Here is a 25023-nt window from a genome sequence, read left to right as displayed (position 1 = left end):
AATGCATTTGCAGTTAACAGTAAACGAAGATTACTATTAGGTGAATATGAAATAATATTTTACATTTTCTCGTTTGGTATGATATTTAATCTTTATCATTATTTCTATTAACTTTTTGTCTTCATTGTTTTATTTCACTAATACAAATTTATTCATTCTATTTGTAGTTGATAGGTACTTGGATTTTTGTGAAGCAATACGACGGTTGAAGATGGTCTGCCTAGTTAGTTTTTATTTTATAAGACTGTTCTAAAACTTAATATTTTGAGTGTAGTGTGTTGTTAGTTTTGGATGTAAAGAACTTGTCGTTAGTTTGCATTTGTAACTTTGACTCAAATATTTGTTGGATAAATTTAGATTATCTATTTACACTTTAAATTATATTTTTATGATTTTTTTTCTATTCTAAATGATGGATGGATTGTGATGATGTACAAATATTGAATTCATGTTATATATTCTATATAAATATTAATGAATATTTTAAATATATTTATAAATTATTATAATGACATTTGTTAATGTCATAATAGATTAGTTAAGGTGACATTTAAAATGATTTTATAAATTATCTTTATTGATATTTTTTTATTATCCTTATAAAAATATAAATATCATAATAAATGAGTTTTTGTGACATTTAACTTTATCACTATTATGATGATAACACTACATATGTAAATGTCCTTAAAAAAAGATTTTTCTTGACATTTTAAAGTGTCGTTATATCTTTAAATTAGGACACCAAAATGTTAATATCACTATAAATATATTATAAGGACATTTATATGTGTCATGATAGACTAATTTTCTTGTATTGTCCATTTATGCCACTACTTTGCTTTCTTTATTTCTAATATGATCGTCAGAGTAGTTACGTCAGGGACCCTCCTCTTTACGATATTAGGTGATTTTTGGAGTTCTTCAGTGGAAGTCATATTTCAATCAACTTCCACAATAATTCACTAGTAGTCCACGATTCGTCGCTTCCATACGGAATAAGGGCGTTTGAATGAGCATAATCATTTTCTCCACAAATTGTCAAATATTTTGAAAATTGAATAGTGATCTAAAATTTCTCAAGAAAAAATGGAGCAATTTACACTAAATTTAGAAAAGACATTTATTCCCGCAAACATGAACCCTAAAACTTAGTGCAATCGGCGCTAGCGAAGGACACTGCCGGGATATCGAGATCGTACCCAACGTGTAAATTTTGCTGAGCCACGTTCCCAAATAACGGCGGGCCGGAGCCAGAATTCACCACCGCGAGGCAAGCCGCCACTCCGGTGAAGGAAAATTCATCCATGAAGATGCTCATCGGGCTCAGCCTCACCGACGCCTCTCCCGCGAACTTGAACGTGATAAACGGTAACTTCCGCTTGTCGGCCTCGCCGGTCACCGTGAAGCACAGCGGCATAACGCCTTCCGGATCAGTAGCCTTGGGCAGGCTGACCACCCTCGACACCTCCTGCACCAAACTCGAGAGCACGCCGGCAGGCAAGTAGTTTAAGGTCGTGCCGGAGTCAATGATGATGTTGCCTGTCGTTAATCCAGGGGCGGAAGGTGGGACTGGGACCGAGCCGGCACCGTCGACTATGATCTCTTCTAGCCGGAGGACGAAGTGCGTATGTTCCACCGTCATCGGGGTGGTGACCTTGCTTCCGGCGACCACGCCGGTGGAGCCGAAGATGACTTTGCTGCTGGACTGCGTATCTGACTTGGGAACCAGGCAATAAGAGAAGTAACTCTTGTCGAGAGAGGGAACGATCTGTGAGACAAGAGAGACGGTACCGCCGCCGAGCCCTGCCAAACCGGCGGTGCGGCTGCTGAAGGAGCCGCTGCTCTGGTAGTTGCAGCCGAAGGCGATATTGGAGAAGACGAGCGGAGACCCGGCAGAGGAGTAGAAAGTGAGGTCCTCGGTGGCGAGGACGCCGTCAATCTTCGACCCGTCTTGGTAGGCATAATGGTATTCGCAGGAGCTGCCGGCGCCGCAAGCGCTACGGGATAGTGCCTTGCAAAGGTTGGTGTCGCAGGGTTCCGTCCGGTAGGAGGAGGAGTTGCGCGGATCGAATAACGGCGCCGTCTGGCTGTAGCAGTTGGTGCAGGGGACGCAGTTAGCCCAGATGAGGTCGCTGCCGGTGTCGGCGACGGCCAGGAAGGAGAACGGCGGCGTGCCGACACGAAGCTCCATCAGATACTCGGCCGTGTCGGGGACCACCCTGGAGACCGCGTCGGACAGCTCGACGCCACTGCAATCCGACAATTATCATTCAATTTAAAAATAAATAAATAAAAATTGAAAAACAAGAAAAAATTATACCCTTTTCTTTGCACACGTGCAGCAATCCGGCGGGCCTGGAGGGCGGATCGATAGATTGAGGCACGTGCGCGATCTAGTGACGTGGCAGAGTGATTGTAGAACGGTGATTTAGGGGAGTCGCGATGGATAAGCTCGATGCTAAAACTTGCGGCCATCGCCATTGTCATTGCGGCCTTCACCATAAAAAGCGCAAGGAAAATCACGACCGCCATGTTTTTTGTCGAGGAAACAAAAAGAGTGACTGCAGTGAGAGAGGGTGAGACGTTGTATTACTTGGCAAGGTTAAAGAATTTATACTCAAGGTTTCTATGTTTATTTGGAAGCAAAATTATTGCAGAAGGAAACACTAATGGCATTTGAATAATATCAAAAAAAGTATATAATTAATGCAACGTAATTTCCGCTTGATTTGCAAAAATATTATAATTTATTTAGTTAGTCGTAATTTGAACAAATTGATAATTGAAAAAAAAAATAATGTATTAGGAAGTGACCAAGAGAATTTAATTTAAACTTGGATAAATGATAATTAGAAAAGGAAGACTCAATATGATAATTAAGAAAGTTTGTAAACACTCGTTAAATATTCACTTCTAATTTTACGAAAATGGAAAAATGGAATAAAAATTATTTTACAAAACAGGTCTAAATATTTCTCCTTACCTAATAGAAGAGGAAAAATTAATTTTGAGATATATTTACTCTTCCATTAAAAAAACAAGATGGTTTCATTCAAAGGTGAATCATATCTAAATAGATAACTAATTAATGTCAATATTAAATTTCTTGGCATTAATCTTATTATTTTGATGAAACCTAAAATCAAATTATTTAATATTTTTTTCTTTCTACATCAAAATAATTTTAAAGTTTATTAATAATATACATCCATCCATCAAAGATATAAAATTCAAGACTCAACAATGATATATTATTAAAAAGTTTTGTCATTAATCAATCATATATTTAAAGTTCGAGACTCAGCTATGTGATATATTATTGAAAATTTTTCTCATTAATCAATCAAGGATTTAATTATTAGAATTTTTTTTATTAGTAATTTTCTTTGGTTCTCTTTAGTTTCACATGGATTGACAACACTAAGAGCGGAGAAACTTCTACACACCTTTATCTAATTTATGGACAATATTTTGGCTAAAATTAAATGTAATATTTATTTTTATAATTTAATATCTAATATAAAGAATTAAATTAATTTTTTTTTTTTTTTAAGGAGTCCCTTATCATATAATATAAGAGTAACATTCGAGAATAAATTATATTATTAAATAATATTATTTTAATTAATTATATTATTAAATAATAGTATTTTAATTACTTGATCGAAAATATTTATTTTATAAAATTTACATTAATGTATTAATAGCTAATTTACGAGAACACAATCACCTAATTAATAATTTTTTTCTATCAAACAAAGAGAAAATAGTCACATGAAAGAACTTTTCGCAGATTTATGTAAAGGAAATCAGTCTATTTTTTTTTTAGTAAATATCTTTTTAATAAATAAAAATTGTATGAATCATAAATTAAAAAATACATAATATTCAGGAATTAAAAACAATTTGATAAAATATCAGATTCGAATACATTTCTACGGTCTTGTGCACCATCTACGTACTTCCGTAACATAAAGTTAGGGTCTTGATATTATGGTCCCGAGATTATGGTATCACGGTAAGATATTTAGATTGTCATTTAGATATTGATGGTTCGATCATCAATTATGATATATTTGTAGAAATTTTTCTTCTAAATGTACGACGTAATCAAAGGATGTTAGACTTCTGAGTTGACCGTGTGCTTTCCAATTTATTTTGATGACCAATAGAAAACTTTCATAAGATTAGATAATTATCTTAGAAATAATTAATGAGATTAATTGAGATTAGGTTTTTTCTTTATAACATGAAAGTTAGGCCAGTGTTTTAGGTTTTTTTAAAACTATTGTTTTGTTATAATGATATTAAATGAGAACGTATATTTTTAAAACTAGTGTATTTAAACTTTAAAAAGTAAAGATATTTTTAATAAAAAAAAATGGGGCATTTTCAATATTCCCATTTAATTAGAACATGTTTTGATACGTACCTCAGGATAGATGCGTAATTAGAGCATGTAACGATAACGATGAATAGGAGATTTTTAATGATAAATTTTATTTTATCTCTGTTTAATTTTAATTTTTAACGGTGAACAGGTTTGCTCTAAGATGTTGTTAGGCAATAGATTGACCAATAGCTTGGTTACTTTATCATTGGCCTCACATATTTGGATTTGCTCTTGGCTCCACTTGTTTCTCTTGAGAATTTTGTCCTTTGAATTCGTTGAAGCTTCAAAGCCTTCCATTAGAGGAAACCATTGCTCTATCTCTATCATAAGAAAATTTTCGATCCTTGATTTCCAAGAATTGAAGCTTGTAGATACGAATGGTGGAGGTACCCTTGTGTTGAATCTGAATCCATCTCCGAATTCCATTTGAAGTTGAGCCTTGATGAAATCTTTGACTTGTTGAATTTCGGTGCTTCAACTTCTTCACCCTCTAGCCTTGTTGCTCCTACCGGCGATGATTCCGATAAAGAGCGGTCTTGCTCTGATACCATTTGTTAGGGTCAAAATACGCTAGAAGGGGGGAGGGGTGAATAGCTCGTCACATTCTTGTTGCTTGTTTTGTTGATGATGATGTGCAGCGGAATACTCTCAAAGCAAGCTCCAATGCTAACAACGTAGATTTACTTGGTATCCACCTCAAGATGAGGTAAATAATCTAAGGATCCACACACACGAGCACTCTCCACTAAGAAAATACTCCTTCTCGGTAACTACCGAAGGTGGAGAAACCTCGTACAAACTCACACATACAACACTCAATACAAGAAGAAAAATACAATGAATGCAAGTGTAAAACCCTCTCTTCTTACTTACTTGTTGCTTATTGTTGCCTCTTGATCCTTGGAAGTGCACCAGCACTTAGCTTGTCCCCAAGAGCCTTCAAGAACTGGCGGTGTGAGCTCGGAGAGTATAGATGAAGATCGAAAAAAGTGTTAAAAAGAATAAGCTTGCCAACGGCTATATCCCTTGCGCTCCTAGGGCTTCCAATCGATTGGGCATGCTCTCAATCGATTGCCACGTCAAATTTGCGCCATCCCAACCGTCCATCGCTCGCTACCTATGCAACAGTTGAATCTCAATTGATCGCCCGATCGATTAGAGAGGCTGAATTGATTGAATGATCGATTCAGCCTTCTTCTGTGCTCTCGCGTCTGCGCGAGAACACTGACCCCAATCAATCAACCAATCGATTGGGAAACATTTTATGCTAGCACGAAGAGCTCTCAATCGATCGGTCAATCAATTAAGTCGCTACTTGTCACAACACTCACCCAATCGATCCGCTGATCGATTGGGATTTGGTTCAATCGATCAACTGATCGATTGACACCCCCTTTGACTTGCCTAAACTCAAGTCCAAGGTTCCCAACTCCAATATCCAGTCAACCGTGACCTGTTGGAGCCTCATGCCTAGCATCCGGTCAACCTCGACCTTCTAGGACTTCTTCACCAAGTATCCAGTCAATTCCTTTGACCCACTTGGACTTTTCTCCTCGTGCCAAGTGTCTGGTCAACCTTAACCCACTTGGACTTGTCGTCTCATGCTAAGTGGCCGGTCCTCCTTGACCGACTTGGATTTCCACCAGGTGTTCGGTCACCCTTGACCCATCTGGATCTCCTCGTGCCAAGTATCCGATCAATCCTTTGACCTACTTAGACTTCCACAACACCAGGTGTCCGATCAACTTTAACCCACCTGGATTTCCACTTGCTTGGATTCACTCACCAGGACTTTTAATCTGCCTAGCTTCACTCACTAGGACTTCCCATCTGGCTGGCTGTACTCACCAAGACTTTCACCTAGCTTTACTCACTAGGGTTTTCACCTGTCTTCACTCACCAGGATTTTCTTCTGCCTGACTTCACTCACCAAGACTTTCCCTTGCCTAACCTCCAATTAGGACTTTCCCAGTCAAGTATCCAATCAACCTTGGCGTACTTAACTCTCCATCACATCAACCTGGTCAAATCTTGACCAGAAGGGAATTGCTATCAAAAATCTCCCCAATCGGACGATTGCATCTGCAATCTTCATGTATTGTCAAACATTGAAACCCAAACATTGAGACTCAAGCTTGAGCCAACTCAAGCTTAGTCAACTTGGTCAACCTGACTCAGGGGATATTGCACCAACAATTACTTCGCTCTTGTGTTCTTATTCATGTTTTCTTTATGCTATTGACATTGTATTGGTGTTTAACCATGTGACTTATTTGTTGTTATTGGTATTTTTGTTATGTTTAAGTTTGTTATGTTTAAGTCATGTCGGCATGCATTGTATATTTTTGGTTTGTATGAGCTGTCCTTTCATTTTCCGCTATATTTTTACCACAGTCGTGTGGGTTGTTTATTATACAACTGCGTTGTTGTGATCATTTTATTCCAGCCAAGTGGGTTGTGCATATAACTGCGTGGTTGTATATGTTTCAGCCGTATGGGCTGATGATTATAGCTTGTGAGTATTCTTGTGATTGTATTCATGATTCATATTGTCACAGTTACAAGGGAGATACTATCCATTTGCAATGCAAGGACTCCTCTGGGGCGTGACATCCATTGCGATAAATATTTCCATATTTGTCTTATATATGATCCAACCAAATATTTATCTCTTGATCTAAGAATCATATTCTTTAAATTGTTTTACGTCTTTTAGAGACTCGTTAGTGCGTCTGACCTAATAGGTTCCCGGTTTATCTTGACCATCCATAATTAACTACTTAATTATAGAACGATCATGAGTGACACCTAATAATACATCATGATCTCCAATTAGTCAGAAAATCATAGTTGATCGTAGAATTAATTCTAAACCTTTCAACAGCTATAGTGAGCCGTGTCTCGTTCCTTTCACTCGTCTTATACCCACTTGGTTCAAGAAATGGTCTATGTGTCTTGTCCCCACTAGGCTGACTACGCCACACCTAGTCCAAGTAATACTTTCTTGTTCTGCGGATTCAAATTACTCATACATGTGTACAAGAGTCTCGCACTCTTAACATGTGATGCTTTGGCTAAAGACTTTGAGTAATAATCCTAACGAGTGGTGATAGGGTATACGTCTCCTTACAAGGAGCGGTGGATCGTCTGTGGGCTATCCAAACACCTTCGGGCACTTCAACTCATACTCAATCATCCCGGGTCCACACTTCAATGAAATGCTTGCTTAAGATGTCAAAGTATAAGTCTTCATGACCAAAATGACTAGTATACCTCAAGTCGAAGGAAACTTGCACAGTGCTGCAATAAGAAGTTCACAAACATATCTATATATATGTAGAAAATCATATGAAGTCTTACAGCGAGTTACTTCAATGAACTAGTTACCATAACCGGCATCCACGTTTAACTCTCGACATCCCAATGCCTCCAGCCAGTGAGAAAACAACTGCTTGGCCGAACTAAGAAGTATAACCCATGCTAGTCTTACATAATTGATGGTGTCCGAATGCATCAATTCGACGACTAGGGAAATTTCAATATATTCATAATTGCACATGTAGAGATAATCACTAGTTATATCTAATCACAAATTCTCTCATGCTATGAATTATATTACGGGCATTTAGTAAATGAGTTTAAGATAATCAAACATATAATATGCACTCAAATAATGAATCTAAACTTATCAAATAAATAGAAAAAAGTCTAAGGCGATTGTCTTACGACATCCCTCAAGTTCTAACACCTTAGAAGTTGATCCAATAAAAGAACCAACAGAGGTTTCTAAGTTGAAATCAAGACAGCCATAATTGTCATATTCATGCATCATTACTATCTATTGTGCTAATTCTGTTTTGCAAGATCATATGATCCTTTGAACTTCAAAGGATCATAATTTTTGACACAGGACTCCGAATCAGGCTCTGTCAATGGCCACATGTGTAGAACTCATAGATACACAATTCAGAGATTTACATTTTATCAGTTGACTGAAAGGATCCATCAATTGATCAAAGGGATCAGTTGACAGATAAAAGTTAAAAACTATAAAATGATCATATTGAAGTGTTAGAAAGAAAATTCGGAGGTTCCCTCGACGGATCAGGTGGATCAGTTGACATATAAAGTTGAAAAGTGCAAAATTATCGGATCGAAGGTCAGAAAAGGAAAACCAGAGATTTCATATTGACGAATAATGTGGATTAGTCAATGGAACAATATAATTTTCGGGATCTTAGAGATCAGATTGTAACAAACAAGGAAGAAACAAAGGATTCATCGACGAATAAGCTTATCAGTCAACAAATAGGTTCAGTCGGCGAAACCTTTTATCAGTCGACAGAATGCAACCTATAAAGAAGCTCTCGAGCTCCGAGCTAGATACAACTCTCACCTCCAATTCATTCTGCTTCTGCCACGATTGTCCGTGCAAGTTTCAACGCCATTGCTTTGAGAAGTTCTCCAACAACTGTGCTTATTCTTCAATCTAGTGTTATCGATAACCTTTTTATATACTTGCACTTATTCTTTGAAGATAGTAGAACTGTTACTATCATCATATCATATTTGTACGATCTTGCTTCCTCGGAAGAACTAATATTACAATTGCCTAACGAAAGCGGATAAGGATCGCAGGATTTGGAGTATGAGTCAACTGAGCTCCAAACTAAGAAAGAGACTTATCTTTTGTCTTACTTTCTTTACCTTATTTCAATACGTACTCTAGTTTTATGAAAGAAATGAAAAATTTTTAATAGAACAAGATTCACCCCTTCTCTATCGTCTTTCGTGATTCAATAATATTATCTTTCATTTATGCCACTACTTTACTCTCTTTGTGTCACTACTTTGCTCTCTTTGTTTTTGACATGATCGTCAGAATAACTACGTCAGGGACCCTCCCCTTTATTGGTATTTGCAGATGATTTATGGAGTTCGATTCCGTGGAAGTCATATTTCCGATCAACTTTTTTTGGTAGTTGACTAGTGGTCCACAGTTCGCCGCTTCCATACGGAATCAGGGCATTTGGATGAGCATAATCATTTTTCTCCACAGATTGTCAAATATTTTGAAAATTGAATAGGGATCTAAAATTTCTCATGAAAAAATGGATCAATTTTCACTAAATTTAGTAAAGACATTTATTTGCCGCAACATGAACCCTAAAGTTTAGTGCAATCGGCGCTAGCGAAGGACACTGCCTGGACAGCGAGATCGTACCCAACGTGTAAATTTTGCTGAGCCATGTTCCCAAATAACGGCGGGCCGGAGCCAGAATTCGCCACCGCGAGGCAAGCTGCCGCTCCGGCGAAGGAAAATTCATCCATGAAGATGCTCGTCGGGCTCAGCCTCACCGACGCCTCTCCCGCGAACTTGAACGTGATAAACGGCAACTTCTGCCTGTCGGCCTCGCCGGTCACCGTGAAGCACAGCGGCATAATGCCTTCCGAATCAGCAACCTTGGGCAGGCTGACCACCCTCGACACCTCCTGCACCAAACTCGAGAGCACGCCGCCGGGCAAGTAGTTTATGGTCGTGCCAGAGGCGATGATGATGTTGCCTGTCGTTAATCCAGGGGCGGAAGGTGGGACTGGGACCGAGCCGGCACCGTCAACTATGATCTCTTCTAGCCGGAGGACGAAGAAGGATTCTTCCACCATCATCGGGGTGGTGACCTTGCTTCCGGCGACCACGCCGGCGGAGCCGAAGATGACTTTGCTGCTGGCCTGCGTGTCTGACTTGGGAACCAGGCAATAAGAGAAGTAAATCTTGTCAAGAGAAGGAACGATCTGTGAGACGAGAGAGACGGCACCGCCGCCGAGCCCTGCCAAACCGGCGGTGCGGCTGCTGAAGGAGCCGCTGCTCTGGTAGTTGCAGCCGAAGGCGATATTGGAGAAGACGAGCGGAGACCCGTCGGTGGAGTAGAAAGTGAGGTCCTCGGTGGCGAGTACGCCGTCGATCTTCGACCCGTCTTGGTAGGCATAATGATATTCGCAGGAGCGGCCGACGCCGCAAGCGCTGCTGGAGAGGGCCTTGCAAAGGTTGGAGTCGCAGGGTTCTGTCCGGTAGGAGGAGGAGTTGCGCTTATCGAATAACGGCGCCGTCTGCCTGTAGCACTTGGTGCAGGGGACGCAGTTCGCCCAGATGAGGTCGCTGCCGGTGTCGGCGATGGCCAGGACGGAGATCGGCGGCGTGCCGACACGAAGCTCCATCAGATACTCGAACGTGTCGGGGACCAGCCTGGAGACCGCGTCGGACGTCTCGATGCCACTGCAACCCGACAGTTATCATTCAAAATCATTTTTTTAATTTAAAAATAAATAATAAATATTTAAAAAAATAAAAAAATTATACCCTTTTCTTTGCACACGTGCAGCAATCTGGCGGGCTTGGAGGGCGGATCGATAGATTGAGGCACGTGCGCGATCTAGTGACGTGGCAGAGTGATTGTAGAACGGAGATTTAGGGGAGTCACGATGGATAAGCTCGATGCTAAAAGTTGCGGCCGCTGCCGTTGTCATTGCGGCCGCCGCCATAGAGAGCACAAGTAAAATCACGATCGCCATGTTTCGATACAAATGAGTGACTAGGAGTGAGAGAGTGTGCGATGTCGTATTACTTGACAAGGCTAAAGAATTTATAATCGAGGTTTCCATGTTTTTTTGAAAGGAAAATTACTGCAAAAGGAATAATAATGACAATTAAATGATATCAAAAAGTATATAATTAATGCAATGTAATTTCGGCTTAATTTATATTCCATTTTCAACTTTTTAAAAAAAAATCATTTTAATGCAAAGAGAATAAAAATACAAAAAATGCATTTAGGCTATGTTTAATTAAGGGTAATATAATTAAATTTATAATATGATAATCATTATAATGTAATATAATTAATACTATATTACTAGGTAAAAGACAACTTTACAATATAATGTAATTAATATATCACTATGTTAGATAAAAGACTTAAATTTTTACTAGCATTCTAAATTTAAAAATTACCAAATAAAAGTAATTTATATGTGCCTAAAAATAAAATTTACTATATAAAAAAATAAAATTATAAATCTAATAAACCAAAACAACTAACTAACACAGACTTAGCCACAAGTCTAACTCAAATAAAAAAATATAAATTTCATAAACAAAGATATAATCAAGTATATTATAACTACAAAATAATTCAACATAAACCTAATCAACAACTTAACAACAAACACAAGTTCAATGATTCAAGAGGAGACATCAAATTAGTTGACACATCCAAAATATAAGTCTACCCGTTTGACTAATTAGGACTAGACTAAACATATACTTTGATTCTTGTCTAATATAATACCAAGGTGGGATGAGATGATAGTACGTTAGAAAAACTTAGTCTAAGGAGTCAATTAGGGTAAGGCATACCCTGCTTGATCTACTTAGTTAAGTGAAACTAACCGTAGCTACCTGGCCACATCCTACACTAATTAGATCAAGGTTTATCAATAAGAAGGTTAAATGTCCAATTTATTAAAAAAGTTTTGTCTAGAAGTGGTCATTGATCTGATACACAAAATGACTCATGTGTCTCGGTATAATCTGGAAGTCAATTTTTAAAATATATATATATATTTAACTAAGTGGCGGTTAAACCTGAATTTAACACAAGATCAAATTATCTTCAAATTAAAATTTTAATATAATTCATCTCACAAAACTATAAGAATATCTTGGTTAAAGAATTAGATCGGATGAGATTATTAAGGTTAAATTAAAAATAAATTAAATAAAAATAAATTAAATTTTAAAATTAAAATGAAATTTAAAATTAAATTAAATTAAATTAAAATTAAAATTAAATTAAAATTTAAAATTTAAACTAAATAAAATTAAATGAAAATGAAAATTAAATTATAAATAAATTATAAATTAAAATTAAAATTAAAACTAAATAAATTAAAATTAAATTAAAATTTAAACTTTGTACTAAATTAAACGTAATATACCAATAAAATCAAACTATATAATTTTTAAATTCAAGAAAAACTCAAACTTAATTAAAAATTAATTTAAAAATCTAAAAACTAATTTCAAATTTTCACTTAGAATCCATTCTCAAAATTTAAATTAAAAAAAAAATATTCTAAAACAGTACACCCAATTAAATATGTGAAATTAACCTGTCGGAGGTGCCTCAAGCTATCTTAGGCACCTCGCACCAAGGCGATAACTTTCCCACTCAAAGTCAAGTGAGGTGCCTCAAAACCAATAGAGGCGCCTCCGTTCAAGCCAATTGAGGTGTCTCCCTTCAACGAAGGTGCCTCCAATCCTAGAATCATAACTACACAGAAGCGAGTCGTCGCCTCTATTCACGCCATCATCGATGAAGAACAAGGTGACTCCCCACCGATTCTCCCATTTTTCCCTTCTTTTTCTCAAGAATTTCACCTTTTTCACAAGATTCAAACACCATGCCACCTTTTTTCCTATTTGAAAGCATTTAAATACTATCTCTCTAAAGCATCTCAAAATCATCAATTAGAAATGATTTATTTCCTGAAAATCATCCTCTATATTTTCCACCAAGTAACAGTCTAATCTCATAGATGGTATGTAGGTAAATCAATCTTTTATACATCTGTACAAGTTATGTACTCAAATATGTCTTCTATGTTATCTAACCAACCATGAGAAATCTAAGGTTCAGAATCTCTATGAAATAAAGTAAGTCGATGCTCTACTAACCAAACCAAGAAGAATAAATAACTCTATCTTTCACCTAGCTGGTAGTAGCCAGGGTTAGTATGGTTGGTAGTATTTCCTAAGACTGTAATCCTTAGTTTCCAATAGATTGTTGATGGGCCTAACACCTACATCCAACTTGATATCGGTTGGTGTTACCAAAGAATCTATATTCTGCGTATTAGGCTCGGGTCCTATAATGTCAACTTGTTACGTTTATGAGCGTTCTCGACCATGACTGTAAATAAGGCTGACTCACTTAGTGTCACCATGCTAACACTAAGTCAATGAGTACTTAACAAATAGGTATAGAGGCAGTTGCCCAATCTAACTACGTTGGAGAAAGTCTAACTAACCATAAATTTATTCTTACAACATTCAACCGATCTAACAATATCTAAACAAGGTAGTAAACCAAAATAAGCATAACAACACCAAAGATATACCTTTCTTCCTATAGCTCGGAGATATCATATCACTGCCTGGTCCCAAAACTCAAAAAGTCACTTTGAGAAAATAGATCATGAAATCCGAAAAACAAAAATAGGCTTCGCAACCTAGGCTCTGATACCAATTAATAAATTGTCATGCCCCGAGGGAGTCCTACCCGATAAACAGACAGCATCTCCCCCTTTATGACAATATATGAAACCTAGATACAAGACACATGGCTAAACAAGAATAATAATATCAGTCTGCATGGCTAGAAACAACCATAACCACGCAAGATAAATAGCAGCCCGCGCGGTTAGGAGAAAAACACAACGGAAGACATAAGGTAAAGTACATGAACAAAACAAAGGACTATGAGCTGGCCCGACTTGACACAACAACCATCAAATCAAACAAAATACCAACACAAGTTAAAAAATCGACACTGTAATACCCCGGTTATGAGATTCTGGTTAAATATGATTTAAAAAGGTTAGATGGTACTATCCATATCACCAAGGTGCATCTTCCTTTTCGGAAACCCAAACTTAAGAACTCCAAAGTTAAGCGTGCTTGGCTTGGAGAAATCTGAGGATGGGTGACCTCCTGGGAATTTTTCCAGGGTGCGTACGAGTGAGGACAAAAGCATGCTGAAAGGACCTCCGGTGGTTTGTGGAGCTAGTCGTCAACCCGATAGGCAATTCTGGCGGCGTTCTTGGTTCGGTCCGGGTGGGGCCAGCCCGAGCCGGGGCGTTACAGATGGTATCAGAGCAATCTTGCGACCGTGAGTGCGCCTGTGGCAGGAGCACCAAGGGCACCACCTAGCGAGGGAGATTCTGGGATTTGTTTGTGGTGTGATTCTTGGTTACACAACGAGGACGTTGTGTCTTTAAGTGGGGGTGATTGTAATACCCCGGTTTTGAGATTCTGGTTAAATATGACTTTAAAAGGTTAGATGGTACTATCCATATCACCAAGGTGCACCTTCCTTTTCGGAAGCCCAAACTTTAGAACTCCAAAGTTAAGCGTGCTTGGCTTGGAGAAATCTGAGAATGAGTGACCTCCTGGGAAGTTTTCCAGGGTGCGTGCGAGTGAGGACAAAAGCATGTTGAAAGGACCTCCGGTGGTTTGTGGAGCTAGTCGTCAACCCGATAGGCAATTCTGGCGGCGTTCTTGGTTTGGTCCGGGTGGGGCCGGCCCGGGCCGGGGCGTTACAGACACTCAGGTTAATTATTACATAAACATATTTAGAAAATCAAAATATGAGTAAAAGCAACAACAGAAACAAAACTCTAGATGCGGCGTGGTAATGGCAGACAGGATCATCCAAGAAACTCCATACGTATATCATCTACTATCTGAAGGAAGAAAAATACAATAGGTAGTGAGTCCAAATAACTTTACAGTTAATAGAAGATAGTGCATGATAATAACATAAGGAGAACAAAAGTATACAATCTTAGGAAAATACTTACTACAAAAGTAAGTTTTTTTCTGCTAACTAAAGCATAACCAACATTAATAATTCTCCACCAACCTGCTCAACTAGATGTGACCAATAAATCGGGAGTGCATACAGTACATCCCAACCTGCATGAACAAATACATGACTGACGTATAGCAAGTATATAACAAGCATTGACTGCAGGAGAATGCTCTATGATAAATGGTCTCGTGGACAATCAAGGTAAATAAATAGTCACTATCTACGGGCAAACTCTCTACCACGAATGGTCTCATGGGCAGATAGCGTATAATAGTCTCATGGGGAGACAGGGTAAGTAAACAATCGCTATCTATGGGAAAACTTGCTATCACAAATGGTCTCATGGACAGACAGGGTATATACATAGTTGTCTAGCCAAGGACCTCACGCCAACTCACTTCCATGAATGGTCTCATGGGTAGTCATATATATCATGATTGTTGACTACTCTCTCAACCACAAGTGAGAGACAATGGTTGACAAGATATACCAACAGTCATATATGACTTTCTCAACCATAAGTGGAAGACAATGGTCAACAAGATATAATAATGTAATAATACATAGAAGGGTCTAGCCTCACTAGTATTTAGGCATGAGCCTAAATAACAGACAAGGTCAAGTGGGATACTCAATATCTTACACTGTGGTATAATCTTACAAATACACAAGCATGAATAAATATCAAGCCGATAATTAACTTCCACGACTATGCTACAATATAGTATTGCTAGCATAATAGTATGAGCATAAATGGTCATATATGTAAGTACCCTGTGGTAGTTTTGATTGATCAACCAAATCAAGTTAGGTCCTATTATGTTTTGATCCTTGTGTCTAAGTGTGCAGGAACTTAGGCGCACAAGAAATCAAGCGAGAGACGTAGCTAATAAGAAGGATAGCACGGGAAGGAGCCGACGGGCTCGGTGCGTCTGAGAGACGAGGTGTTATTGAAGAGTAGGATGGTGGATGAGAAGAAAGCGCACGGCATTTCCGAGGGATGAGAAGCAGAGTGGAAGATTGCTCGAGAAGGTCGGAAGATGGGTTCAGATGAGCTCAATTCCGAATGGTCAAAATCACCCAAGCGAGAGCAGTAGGAGTGGAAGCCCAAACAAAAAGTCAACAAGGAGTTGACTCATGTCTAGGCACCCGAAGCTATTCCGGGTGCCTGAACCACTTTGGGCCGACAGAAGCGCCTCGACTCCTCAGCACTGTGGATCAGCATCAGTAAGGGTTCGGGTGCTCAATGCGTAGCCATTTGTAAAAAGATGAGATTTGCCATGCTAGGGGTGCCCGGAGTTCAGGCACCCGGACCATGTCATGTCAGCAAATGGTCAGTTTTAACTAGTGGGCTATAAATAGAGCCCTGATATTCTTCTTTTTGAACGACACACTCTGTACTTCTAATCTATTTCTGTTTTTCACTTTTTAGCTTAATTTCCATGTACGAGGATTCTCTGCCTCCAATGTTTTGTTAAAGAAAGAGATCTTCATAGTGAGGTTATTTGCCTTGGAGTAGAGGTTATTTTCCTTGGAGTAGCAATCCTCTAATTGCCAACCAAGTAAATTGTTTGTCTCATACTTGTTTTTATTCTGTAATATTTCTTTAAGTGTGTAATCATTTAAAGTCTGATTGTTTGAGAAAGGTACTTGTTATTTATTTGTGCAGGACAATTCACCCCCCCCCCCCCCCCCCCTTATCGCCCACAAGGGATTTACAATTTGTATTAGAGCAAGGTCTCCTCAGAAGGACTAACCACCAACTGAAGTAAAGATGATGGTCGGAACAGGCATCCATCCGTCGAAGTTTGAGGGAGACTTCACCCACTGTAAGAAGAAAATGGAGGTATATTTTAAAATTAATTTTGATATATTTTTAATTTTGAAAAATAATTTGTAGTACCTACCGATAGAAATGGTGAGTTAAAGAAAGAAGAAAGTTGGACAAAGAAAGAACAAGCTAAGTTCGTGGCCAATGGAAAAGTAGAATTTCATCTGCTAAGCACGCTGCCACCTCAAGAGGTAAACAAAATTGGAGTCAAAGAATCTGTAAAAGATCTTTGAGAAAAATTCTTAGAGCTTCATGAAGGATCCTCTGAAGCCAAGCTCGCAATAAGAGATTTACTTCAGAATCAACTGATAAATCTACGACTAAAGGAACGTGAAACAGTTCCTCAGCTGTACGTCAAACTAAAGGAGCTAGGCACCAAACTCACGAATCTTATAGAAAAGGCAACCAACCGAAATTCATTAAGGCATGCGCTTAACGCTTTTTCTAGATCATCTGAATGGTCGACTCTAGTAAATGCATATTACATCTCTAAAGACTTAGAGATAAGTAATTTAGAAGAACTATTTTCTACTTTTGAAATTTATGAGTCTAGAGATGCAGATCTAAAGAAGGAGTTGAAGCAGAACATTGTCTTAATTAAAGGCAAAAATGGACGGACTAGATTCCAAAACATCTCTCGACGATGACGAAATGATGTTTATGGTAAGAAAGTTTTAAAAAAAAATTTAGAACAAATAAATTCAATCAAGTGCAGACTAAAAGAAGAAAAAGGAAAGTGAGATGTTATCACTGCAATGAAGAATGACATGTCAACATGGGACGAAATATCATCAGAGTTGGAGAATGAAGCCCACGGCCTACGTTGAGCTTGCGCTAATGGCATATCACCAAGAAAAAATAAACTCATCCGAAATGAACATCGAAAGTATCGATTGTCACGCCCCAGAGAAATATTGACTCCTCTTTAAATTTGATCACCATATTAGCCAATTTTCTTAACTCCAATCTCAACTATTCGCTGTACCAAGATAAAAGAAAAGGCTGGACTGCTGAAGGAGAATAATTCAACTGGGAGATCAGCTGCGCGCTTTCAGATTTACCGACCAATTAGGAGAGAGTTGCCTAGTGGATCTCGACAGAAGACCCCTAATTATTTTTTTAAACAAATATTCTATCAACAAAATAATATATTCAAAATTTAAACCGTGTAAATTCAAACAAAATAATATATGTTCGAGTTGTATCGTCCAATAGTCAGATTCATCAAAATACTAATTGAAATATCAAACCGCGTACATTTGAACAAGATATTCTAAAAGTTTGACTTCAACAATTGTAGATTTCAACAACTTGCTCCTGCGACAATGCCTCCTTCGATTGAATCTTACTTATTGCTACCACTCGTTCTTAGATTGAGACTGCTTCAAAATCTAATCTTTTTTCTTGCAGCAAGCTCCAAAATTCAATCTTGACCTGATCAAGTCTTCTCCCTTACTCAGACCGTCTCTCTCTCTCTATTTATATCCATTCAGTTCAATCTTCTTTCTCGCTTCAGTTGATTCAATTCAATTGGGGAATTATTAGAGATTTGTTCGAATTCTGCTCTCTGAATCTTTCATTTTCTGGTTTCCTCTGTTTCTGGAGCATAACTTGCAGTCGGAGTTAATGGCGTTACCGTCTTCCGCCTCCCTTGGCCATCACTTTCCGCCTTTGTCCGCCACCACGCACTCCTCTCTAGCGCAGGCCTTCCCCCGGGCATCCGCCGTTGAGGCGCCTCCGAACCAGAAGCGCCAGTCGAGAACTTCGATACATGTACCCACCACCCTCTCCAACCTCCTCCACCTCCACGTCGGAAGCGCGCACGCCGCCGGAACCACCGCCGGCGACCTGCCAACCCCGGCGGCTATCCGGCCCGACACGCCCGCCTTCTCCCCCAAAGAAGACATATCCTCTCTGTTCCAGCAGATCCACGGCCGCGGCGACTGGAGCGGCCTCCTCCACCCGCTCCACCCCTGGCTCCGCCGCGAGATCATCAAGTACGGCGAGCTCGCCCAGGTCACCTACGACGGATTCGACTTCAACCCCTTCTCCGAGTTCTGCGGCAGCTGCCTCTATGGCCGCGACCGCCTCCTCGCCAAGCTCGGCCTCGCCCGCACTGGCTACACCGTCACCAAGTACGTCTACGCTATGTCCCAGATCGGGATCCCCCGGTGGCTCGAGCGCTCCCTCCACGCCGACGCCTGGAGCACTGATTCCAACTGGATGGGCTTCGTCGCGGTTAGCGACGACGCCGAGTCCCGCCGCATCGGCTGCCGCGACATAGTTGTCGCCTGGCGCGGCACCATCGCGCCCGCCGAGTGGTTCGAGGACATTCAGGGGACGCTCCGCCCGCTCGGCGACGGCCACGGCGACGCCAAGGTGGAGCGAGGCTTCCTCGACGTCTACACCTCCAAGAGCGAGCGGACACGCTACAACAAGACGAGCGCGTCGGAGCAGGTCATGGCTGAACTCCGCCGCTTGGTGAACCTTTACCTTGAACAGGGCGAGCGCGTGACGCTGACCATCACCGGCCACAGCCTAGGCGGCGCTCTGGCGCTGCTCAACGCGTACGAGGCCGCGTCGGCGCTGCCCGAGGACGTCTCCGTGAGCGTGATCTCCTTCGCGGGGCCACGGGTAGGGAACTCGGCTTTCGGGGAGCGGCTGAAGGAGAAGAAGGTGAAGGTGCTGCGGGCGGTGGTGAAGCAGGACGTGGTGCCGCGGTTGCCGGGGATTCTGTTCAACGAGCGGCTGAAGACGTTAGAAGGGGTGGTGGGGAAGAAGATGGAGTGGGTGTACGAGCACGTCGGGATGGAGCTGGGGCTGGACGTGAAATCGTCGCCGTTCCTGAAGCACGGCGTCGACGTCGCCGGATTCCACAACCTGGAGATGTACCTCCACCTGGTCGACGGGTTCGTGAGCCGAGAGAGGGAGTTCAGAACGGAGGCGCGTCGCGACGTGGCGCTTGTGAACAAGACGAGCGGGATGCTGCTGGAGGAGCTCCGGATTCCGCCTAACTGGAATCAAGCGGCGAACAAGGGGATGATGTGCAACGCCTACGGCCGGTGGGTGAAGCCGACGAGGGAGGCGGAGGACATCCCCTCGCCTTACAGAGAGGCAACGGATGCCATGGCCGAAGAATTGGGAACAAGAAGTCCGTACATTCATCATGTTGCAGAATGATTAATATTAATTTTTTATTAGAGGACAACTAATGAGCTGACGTGGCAAAATTCTATCCGCTCAGTGTCCCTTTAATTTGTATATAGAACCATATAAGTAAAATAATTACACTATTAACCATTTAACCATTAGTACAATTAAATATATTTATATTTTAAATGACTACATGTCACGTTTTCATCAATGTAGTGGTCAAAATATGAGGATGATATATTCATATTTAGAGCATCTCTAATGTAAAATTTGTCAAAGATTTATAAAATTTAAAAATTTCATTAAAATTTTTTTTATAATTGTGCAAGTGAGGTTTGAAATTTTTAATTCAAGAAGACGTTTGAATTTTCAAACATGCTTTTTCTTTTAAAGTGAAGTCAATAATTAATGTACCCTTTTTAAATAATTTTAAAATAAATTATTTGATAAACTAATTATAATGTTTAATTAAAATTATATTTTTTTTCTTTAAAAATAATTATATTTGAGATAAGTTAAAAAATATACAAATGATTATAATTAAATTAAATTTATCAAATATTTAAATATTAAATAAAATGATAAATTATATTAAATTAAAAATTATAAATTAATTAATTTATTAATTGTTAATTATAAATAAATTAAATTAAAGATTATAATTAATTAAAATATCAAATGAAAATTATATAAAGATATTAAATGAAAAAAATTGTATTTATGTTTTTTTTTAAATTGTGGAGAGAATAGTATATTTATATTGAAATTGATGTAATATGTATGGAATCATGCAATTATATGCGGAGAGAATTACTAAAAAAAAAATTCACTCAAAACTTTAATGATTGAGAATGTTTCAATGAGTTTTGACAATGTTGATGTGGCATGTTAAAATTTTAAAAAAATCTCATTCAAAGTTTTAAGGATTGGAGATGTCCTTAGGATAGATTACATGTCAAGTTTTTCGATTTGATGATCTAATATAATAATACCTTATGTTTTAACTACAGTAGCAATTCAAAGAATACAATTAATGAGCTAATGAGTTGATAATTAGTGGATATAATAGTTGACTATAGACGTGGAATTACTGAGGTAGAATTGGAAGAGTTAGTGATAGGTTTATCAATTATTAGAGAAAGATAGTATGATGAAGGGGAGTTTTGATATAACAATAAAATTGTTATTTTGTGATAAAATTTATGAGTTGGAATTTTGAAAATAATCTGGATCTTATTATTTATTTTTGACCTCCTAGTATTTTTTTTTTTACTTAACGCATCGGACTGTTACAGATTAACCATAAAATCTACGAATTCACTTTAATAGATAAATTCAATTTATTTTCTAGAGATGCTTTTAGTTTTGTTTTTAAGATTTTCAACCACTTTTATCTTTCGTGTGTTTTTTTAGTTAAACCTAAAAAGATATTCTTTATTTTAATTGTCATTAATGATACCTAGGACAGCTCATGGCGATAAAATGTCACTACGCTCATTTCAGTACTTTCAACGTCCTCGTCAATCCATTTCAAGGTTAATATACAAGAAGTAAATTACGGGTGATTATTAGTCTTTGAAATAATGACTGACATATAAAGAAGGTATTTACTTCGGTTATACTGAGATTCAAACTCTAGATTTCATGATGATAGTATCTTATATATTAGCATCCTTGGGATAGCTCAAGAAGTCGAGGTACGTGAGTCAGGTTGGGAGGTACGTGGGTCAGGTTGGGCTGAGCTAGGTCGATCTTAACCGGATTGGATATAGAGGGAAAATTTTCAAGAAAAATATTAGACTTTGCGGTAGGACTCGGGAAATAGGAGTAGGGCTTCAAACCAGATGGTGCTCTGCATCGGAGGTTTGGGCTTGGGCTTGGGCAAAAAAAGGAGCATAGCTTTTTATCTCTAATTTTCTGTTTAGGGGATTTTTTAGGAGATGTGGTTTAAAAATTTATAATTGAGGTTTCTAAGTTTATTGGGAAGGAAAGTTATTGCAAAAGTAAAAATGAAATTTGAATGGTATCAAAAAAAAATATTGGTACTATCAATCACGATCAAACTTAACTAAATTTGATTTGACTCGAATTGAGTTTAGATATTTAATTAATATGTTAGCTGGTTGAGTAAGAGTCAAATAAGTCAAGATTAACCAGATATTTGATAAAGAAAAAAAATCCAAATGAGTCACGAATGATCGGATATTTAGTGATCGAAAGGCCAATAGGGTATAATTGGAAAGAGAAAATTTTAAGTAGGTCGATATTGACAAGATACTTAGCGATTGAAACTCTAACATGGAGTTGGCAAGAGGGAAGTCCAAGTAGATTATGGAGAATTAGACACTTGACATAAAAAAGACAAGTCCAAGTGAATTATGGTTAACCAGACATTTACCGTTGATGAAGTCTAAGTTAGTCATTAAGAACTTGACACTTAGCAATGACAAGAAGTCCCGACAGTTCAAAATTAATCAAATGTTAGGCGACTAGAAGTCCAGGAAAGTCAAAGTTGATCGGATGCTCGGCAAAAGAAGTTCTAATAGATTGAGTTCAACCAAATACTGGCCAAGACGAGCATTCATATTAATAAGGTTGAAATAGGAGTATTAATCGATTGATAGGATGTATCGATTAATCGATAGATTCTAAACCTCAACATTAAGATTTTAGGTATTTTAGAGTTTGCTATAAGCTATTAAGGTAGCAATCAATTGTTAGGGTTTAGCAATAAATTGTTGGCACTGTAACAACGAATAAAATGTTTAGAAATTGATTAGAAACTCAACGATTGCCTAGTAGCCAATCAATGAGATTTAACAGTTGATTAATAGTGGTGAAACTGAGTTGGAAATAGCCGTTCTATAGGTGTAACAGTCAGATTCTAAGAGACAGCCGGCTAATAGGTGGAAACTATCCCAATAATAGCCCTATAAAAGAGGGTCTTGAAAAGATTTGAAGCTACCGATTCTTAGAGGTTTGAGGATGAAGTATTGTTGTTGCATTATTACTAACATTTGTTGCAAGAAATTATTGGAAACAAACAATCTGTTGTCGGAGATATATGGGGTATTAGCTGAATTTAAATACTCGAATTAAATTCAACTTACAATTGAAATGATCTGAGCTGATAATCTCATGTTGTCAACAGGAGCTAGTTTCTGCCAAGAAATTAAGGCAGTTTGCATAGTATTGACAGAGTGGGCTGAGTAGCCGGACGAGCAGATCAGCCGAGCAGAAAGTTTGTGCAGGAGGATCAGCCGGGCGGGTAGAGCAGTTGACCGAGATATAGAACCGAGTGGTCGAGCAGACTGGCCAAGCGAGAGGCTTGCCGGGTCGAGCAGATAGGCAGGGCGAGAGGCAGGCCGAGCGAAGCAGACATGTCGGTCGAGCAGACAAGCTGGGCGAAGCAGATAGGCAAATCGGGCAGACAAGCTAGGCGAAGCAGACAGGCCGATCGAGCAGATAGGCCGGGCGAAGCAGACAGGCCAGGCGAAACAGACAAGCCGGGAAAAGCAAGCAGGCCGGGCGAAGCAATAGGTCGAGTGGTCGAAGCGACAGGTCGAGCGAAGAGACAGGCCGAGCGTTCGGGCGAACCGACAGGTCGGGCGTTCGGGATAAGTGACAGGTTGAGCGGTCAGAGAAGTTAGTCGGGTGGACGAAGAGACCGACCGGGCGAGAGGAGAGGCTAGTCGAGCGAAGGGGTTGATCGGGCGAGATGACTAAGGCCCGCGAGAGTCGCAGTTTCCTTGAAACAGATTCGTCCCACCTCCGGCTGTGCTCGGGTTATTTGTTTCCCAAGATACAACGGCTGACCGTGAATCCGACCAAGCACTGGTGGTCATGGCGAACAGAGAGACACCCGATTGCTATCACGTGCACTCTGCCGAGCAGGAGTTGAACGACAGTGGAGGAAGGAATGAAGGTGGAGAGCTTATGTTGCGTTGCTGTGTGTCTCCTCTGGCTATGATCGCAGCCTCCTTATATAGGAGCTTAGATCAACGACAACGTTAATGATCGATTAATGACCATTACTCGTAGAGTAATGAAACGCCCATCGTTTCACCTATTATCACTCGACTGTTTTGATTCTGCATTAATCTCAAATTTAATGCATCGTTACACAGCAACAAAAAAATTTATGTGGCAAAATGTTGATTGTTCTACTTGGGTAAATTTTACCCCAACCGGTCCGGCATTCGGCGCGCGCAGGTTGTTTCCGCACACGAGTCAACATGGTTCAGTGCAAGCAGCCCTTTGACTGTGCCGTCTGCCTCGCCGAGTTTTTGCCAGATGACAAGCTCTTCTTGCTGTGGCCTCCGTGCAACTTGGCAGCAGTGTTCACAACCCACAGAGCAGGACATAACCTTCTCCCTTTCCCTCGACGGTATCTCCTACCCTTTCCATTCTTTCGGGGTCATGAAGAATGTTTCTTTTGCTATTAATTTTCCTTATTTATTCTATGGCTGATTTGGGATGACCTTGGTTGCATGTATATTATGTTTCCATTTATCACTTCGTTTTCTAGAAATATAATGAAAAATCCTACTTGGTAAATTTTCTTTTCTCTTCTGTATGAATTTGAGCTTAGTGTTATGTTTGTTCGACTCGCGGTCTGCATCCTATATGATTTTCTTGTTTAATTTGTATAGTTTGAAGGTGTTGTTCTATTCCTCCTAGGTAATTTTAGCTTGCAAACTTGGTTATGAGTATACAATACATTGATAGTGTAGTAAAAATCCTACTTGGAAATTTTCTTTTCTCTTCTGTGTGAATTTGAGCTTAGTGTTATGTTTGTTCCACTCGTGGTCTACATCCTACATGATTTCTTGTTTAATCTGTATAGTTTGAAGGCGTTGTTCTGTTCCTCCTAGATAATTTCAACTTGCAAACTTGGTTATGAGTATACAATACATTGATAGTGTAGTTTATTAGTTGTCATAGTTTAAATCATACTATCAAGAAGTATCATTGGAAGCTCTGATTCTTTTTCA

General features: G+C 39.2%; 3 protein-coding genes across 3 annotated transcripts; 1 reads left to right on the top strand and 2 right to left on the bottom strand.

Moving 5' to 3' along the window:
• Positions 1–1144: 1144 nt before the first annotated feature.
• Positions 1145–2535, bottom strand: LOC122048105 (probable aspartic protease At2g35615). Its single transcript, XM_042609711.1, has 2 exons — positions 2324–2535; positions 1145–2252 (listed from the first exon to the last, which is right to left on the bottom strand). The coding sequence occupies exons 1-2, from the start codon at positions 2533–2535 to the stop codon at positions 1145–1147; spliced, it is 1320 nt and encodes a 439-aa protein (XP_042465645.1).
• A 7027-nt stretch (positions 2536–9562) lies between these two features.
• On the bottom strand, positions 9563–10966 carry LOC122048104 (probable aspartic protease At2g35615). The gene is made up of 2 exons (XM_042609710.1): positions 10755–10966; positions 9563–10670 (listed from the first exon to the last, which is right to left on the bottom strand). The coding sequence occupies exons 1-2, from the start codon at positions 10964–10966 to the stop codon at positions 9563–9565; spliced, it is 1320 nt and encodes a 439-aa protein (XP_042465644.1).
• A 7250-nt stretch (positions 10967–18216) lies between these two features.
• On the top strand, positions 18217–20113 carry LOC122045151 (phospholipase A1-Igamma1, chloroplastic-like). Its single transcript, XM_042605251.1, has one exon. The coding sequence runs from the start codon at positions 18503–18505 to the stop codon at positions 20054–20056; it is 1554 nt and encodes a 517-aa protein (XP_042461185.1). The 5' UTR covers positions 18217–18502; the 3' UTR covers positions 20057–20113.
• The last annotated feature ends 4910 nt before the right edge of the window (positions 20114–25023 follow it).

Source organism: Zingiber officinale, chromosome 2B (genome assembly GCF_018446385.1).
Source record: "Zingiber officinale cultivar Zhangliang chromosome 2B, Zo_v1.1, whole genome shotgun sequence".
NCBI classification, from domain to species: domain Eukaryota; kingdom Viridiplantae; phylum Streptophyta; class Magnoliopsida; order Zingiberales; family Zingiberaceae; genus Zingiber; species Zingiber officinale.
The sequence above is the reverse complement of the archived record's forward strand: the minus strand, read 5'-3'. Positions and strand labels throughout refer to the sequence as shown.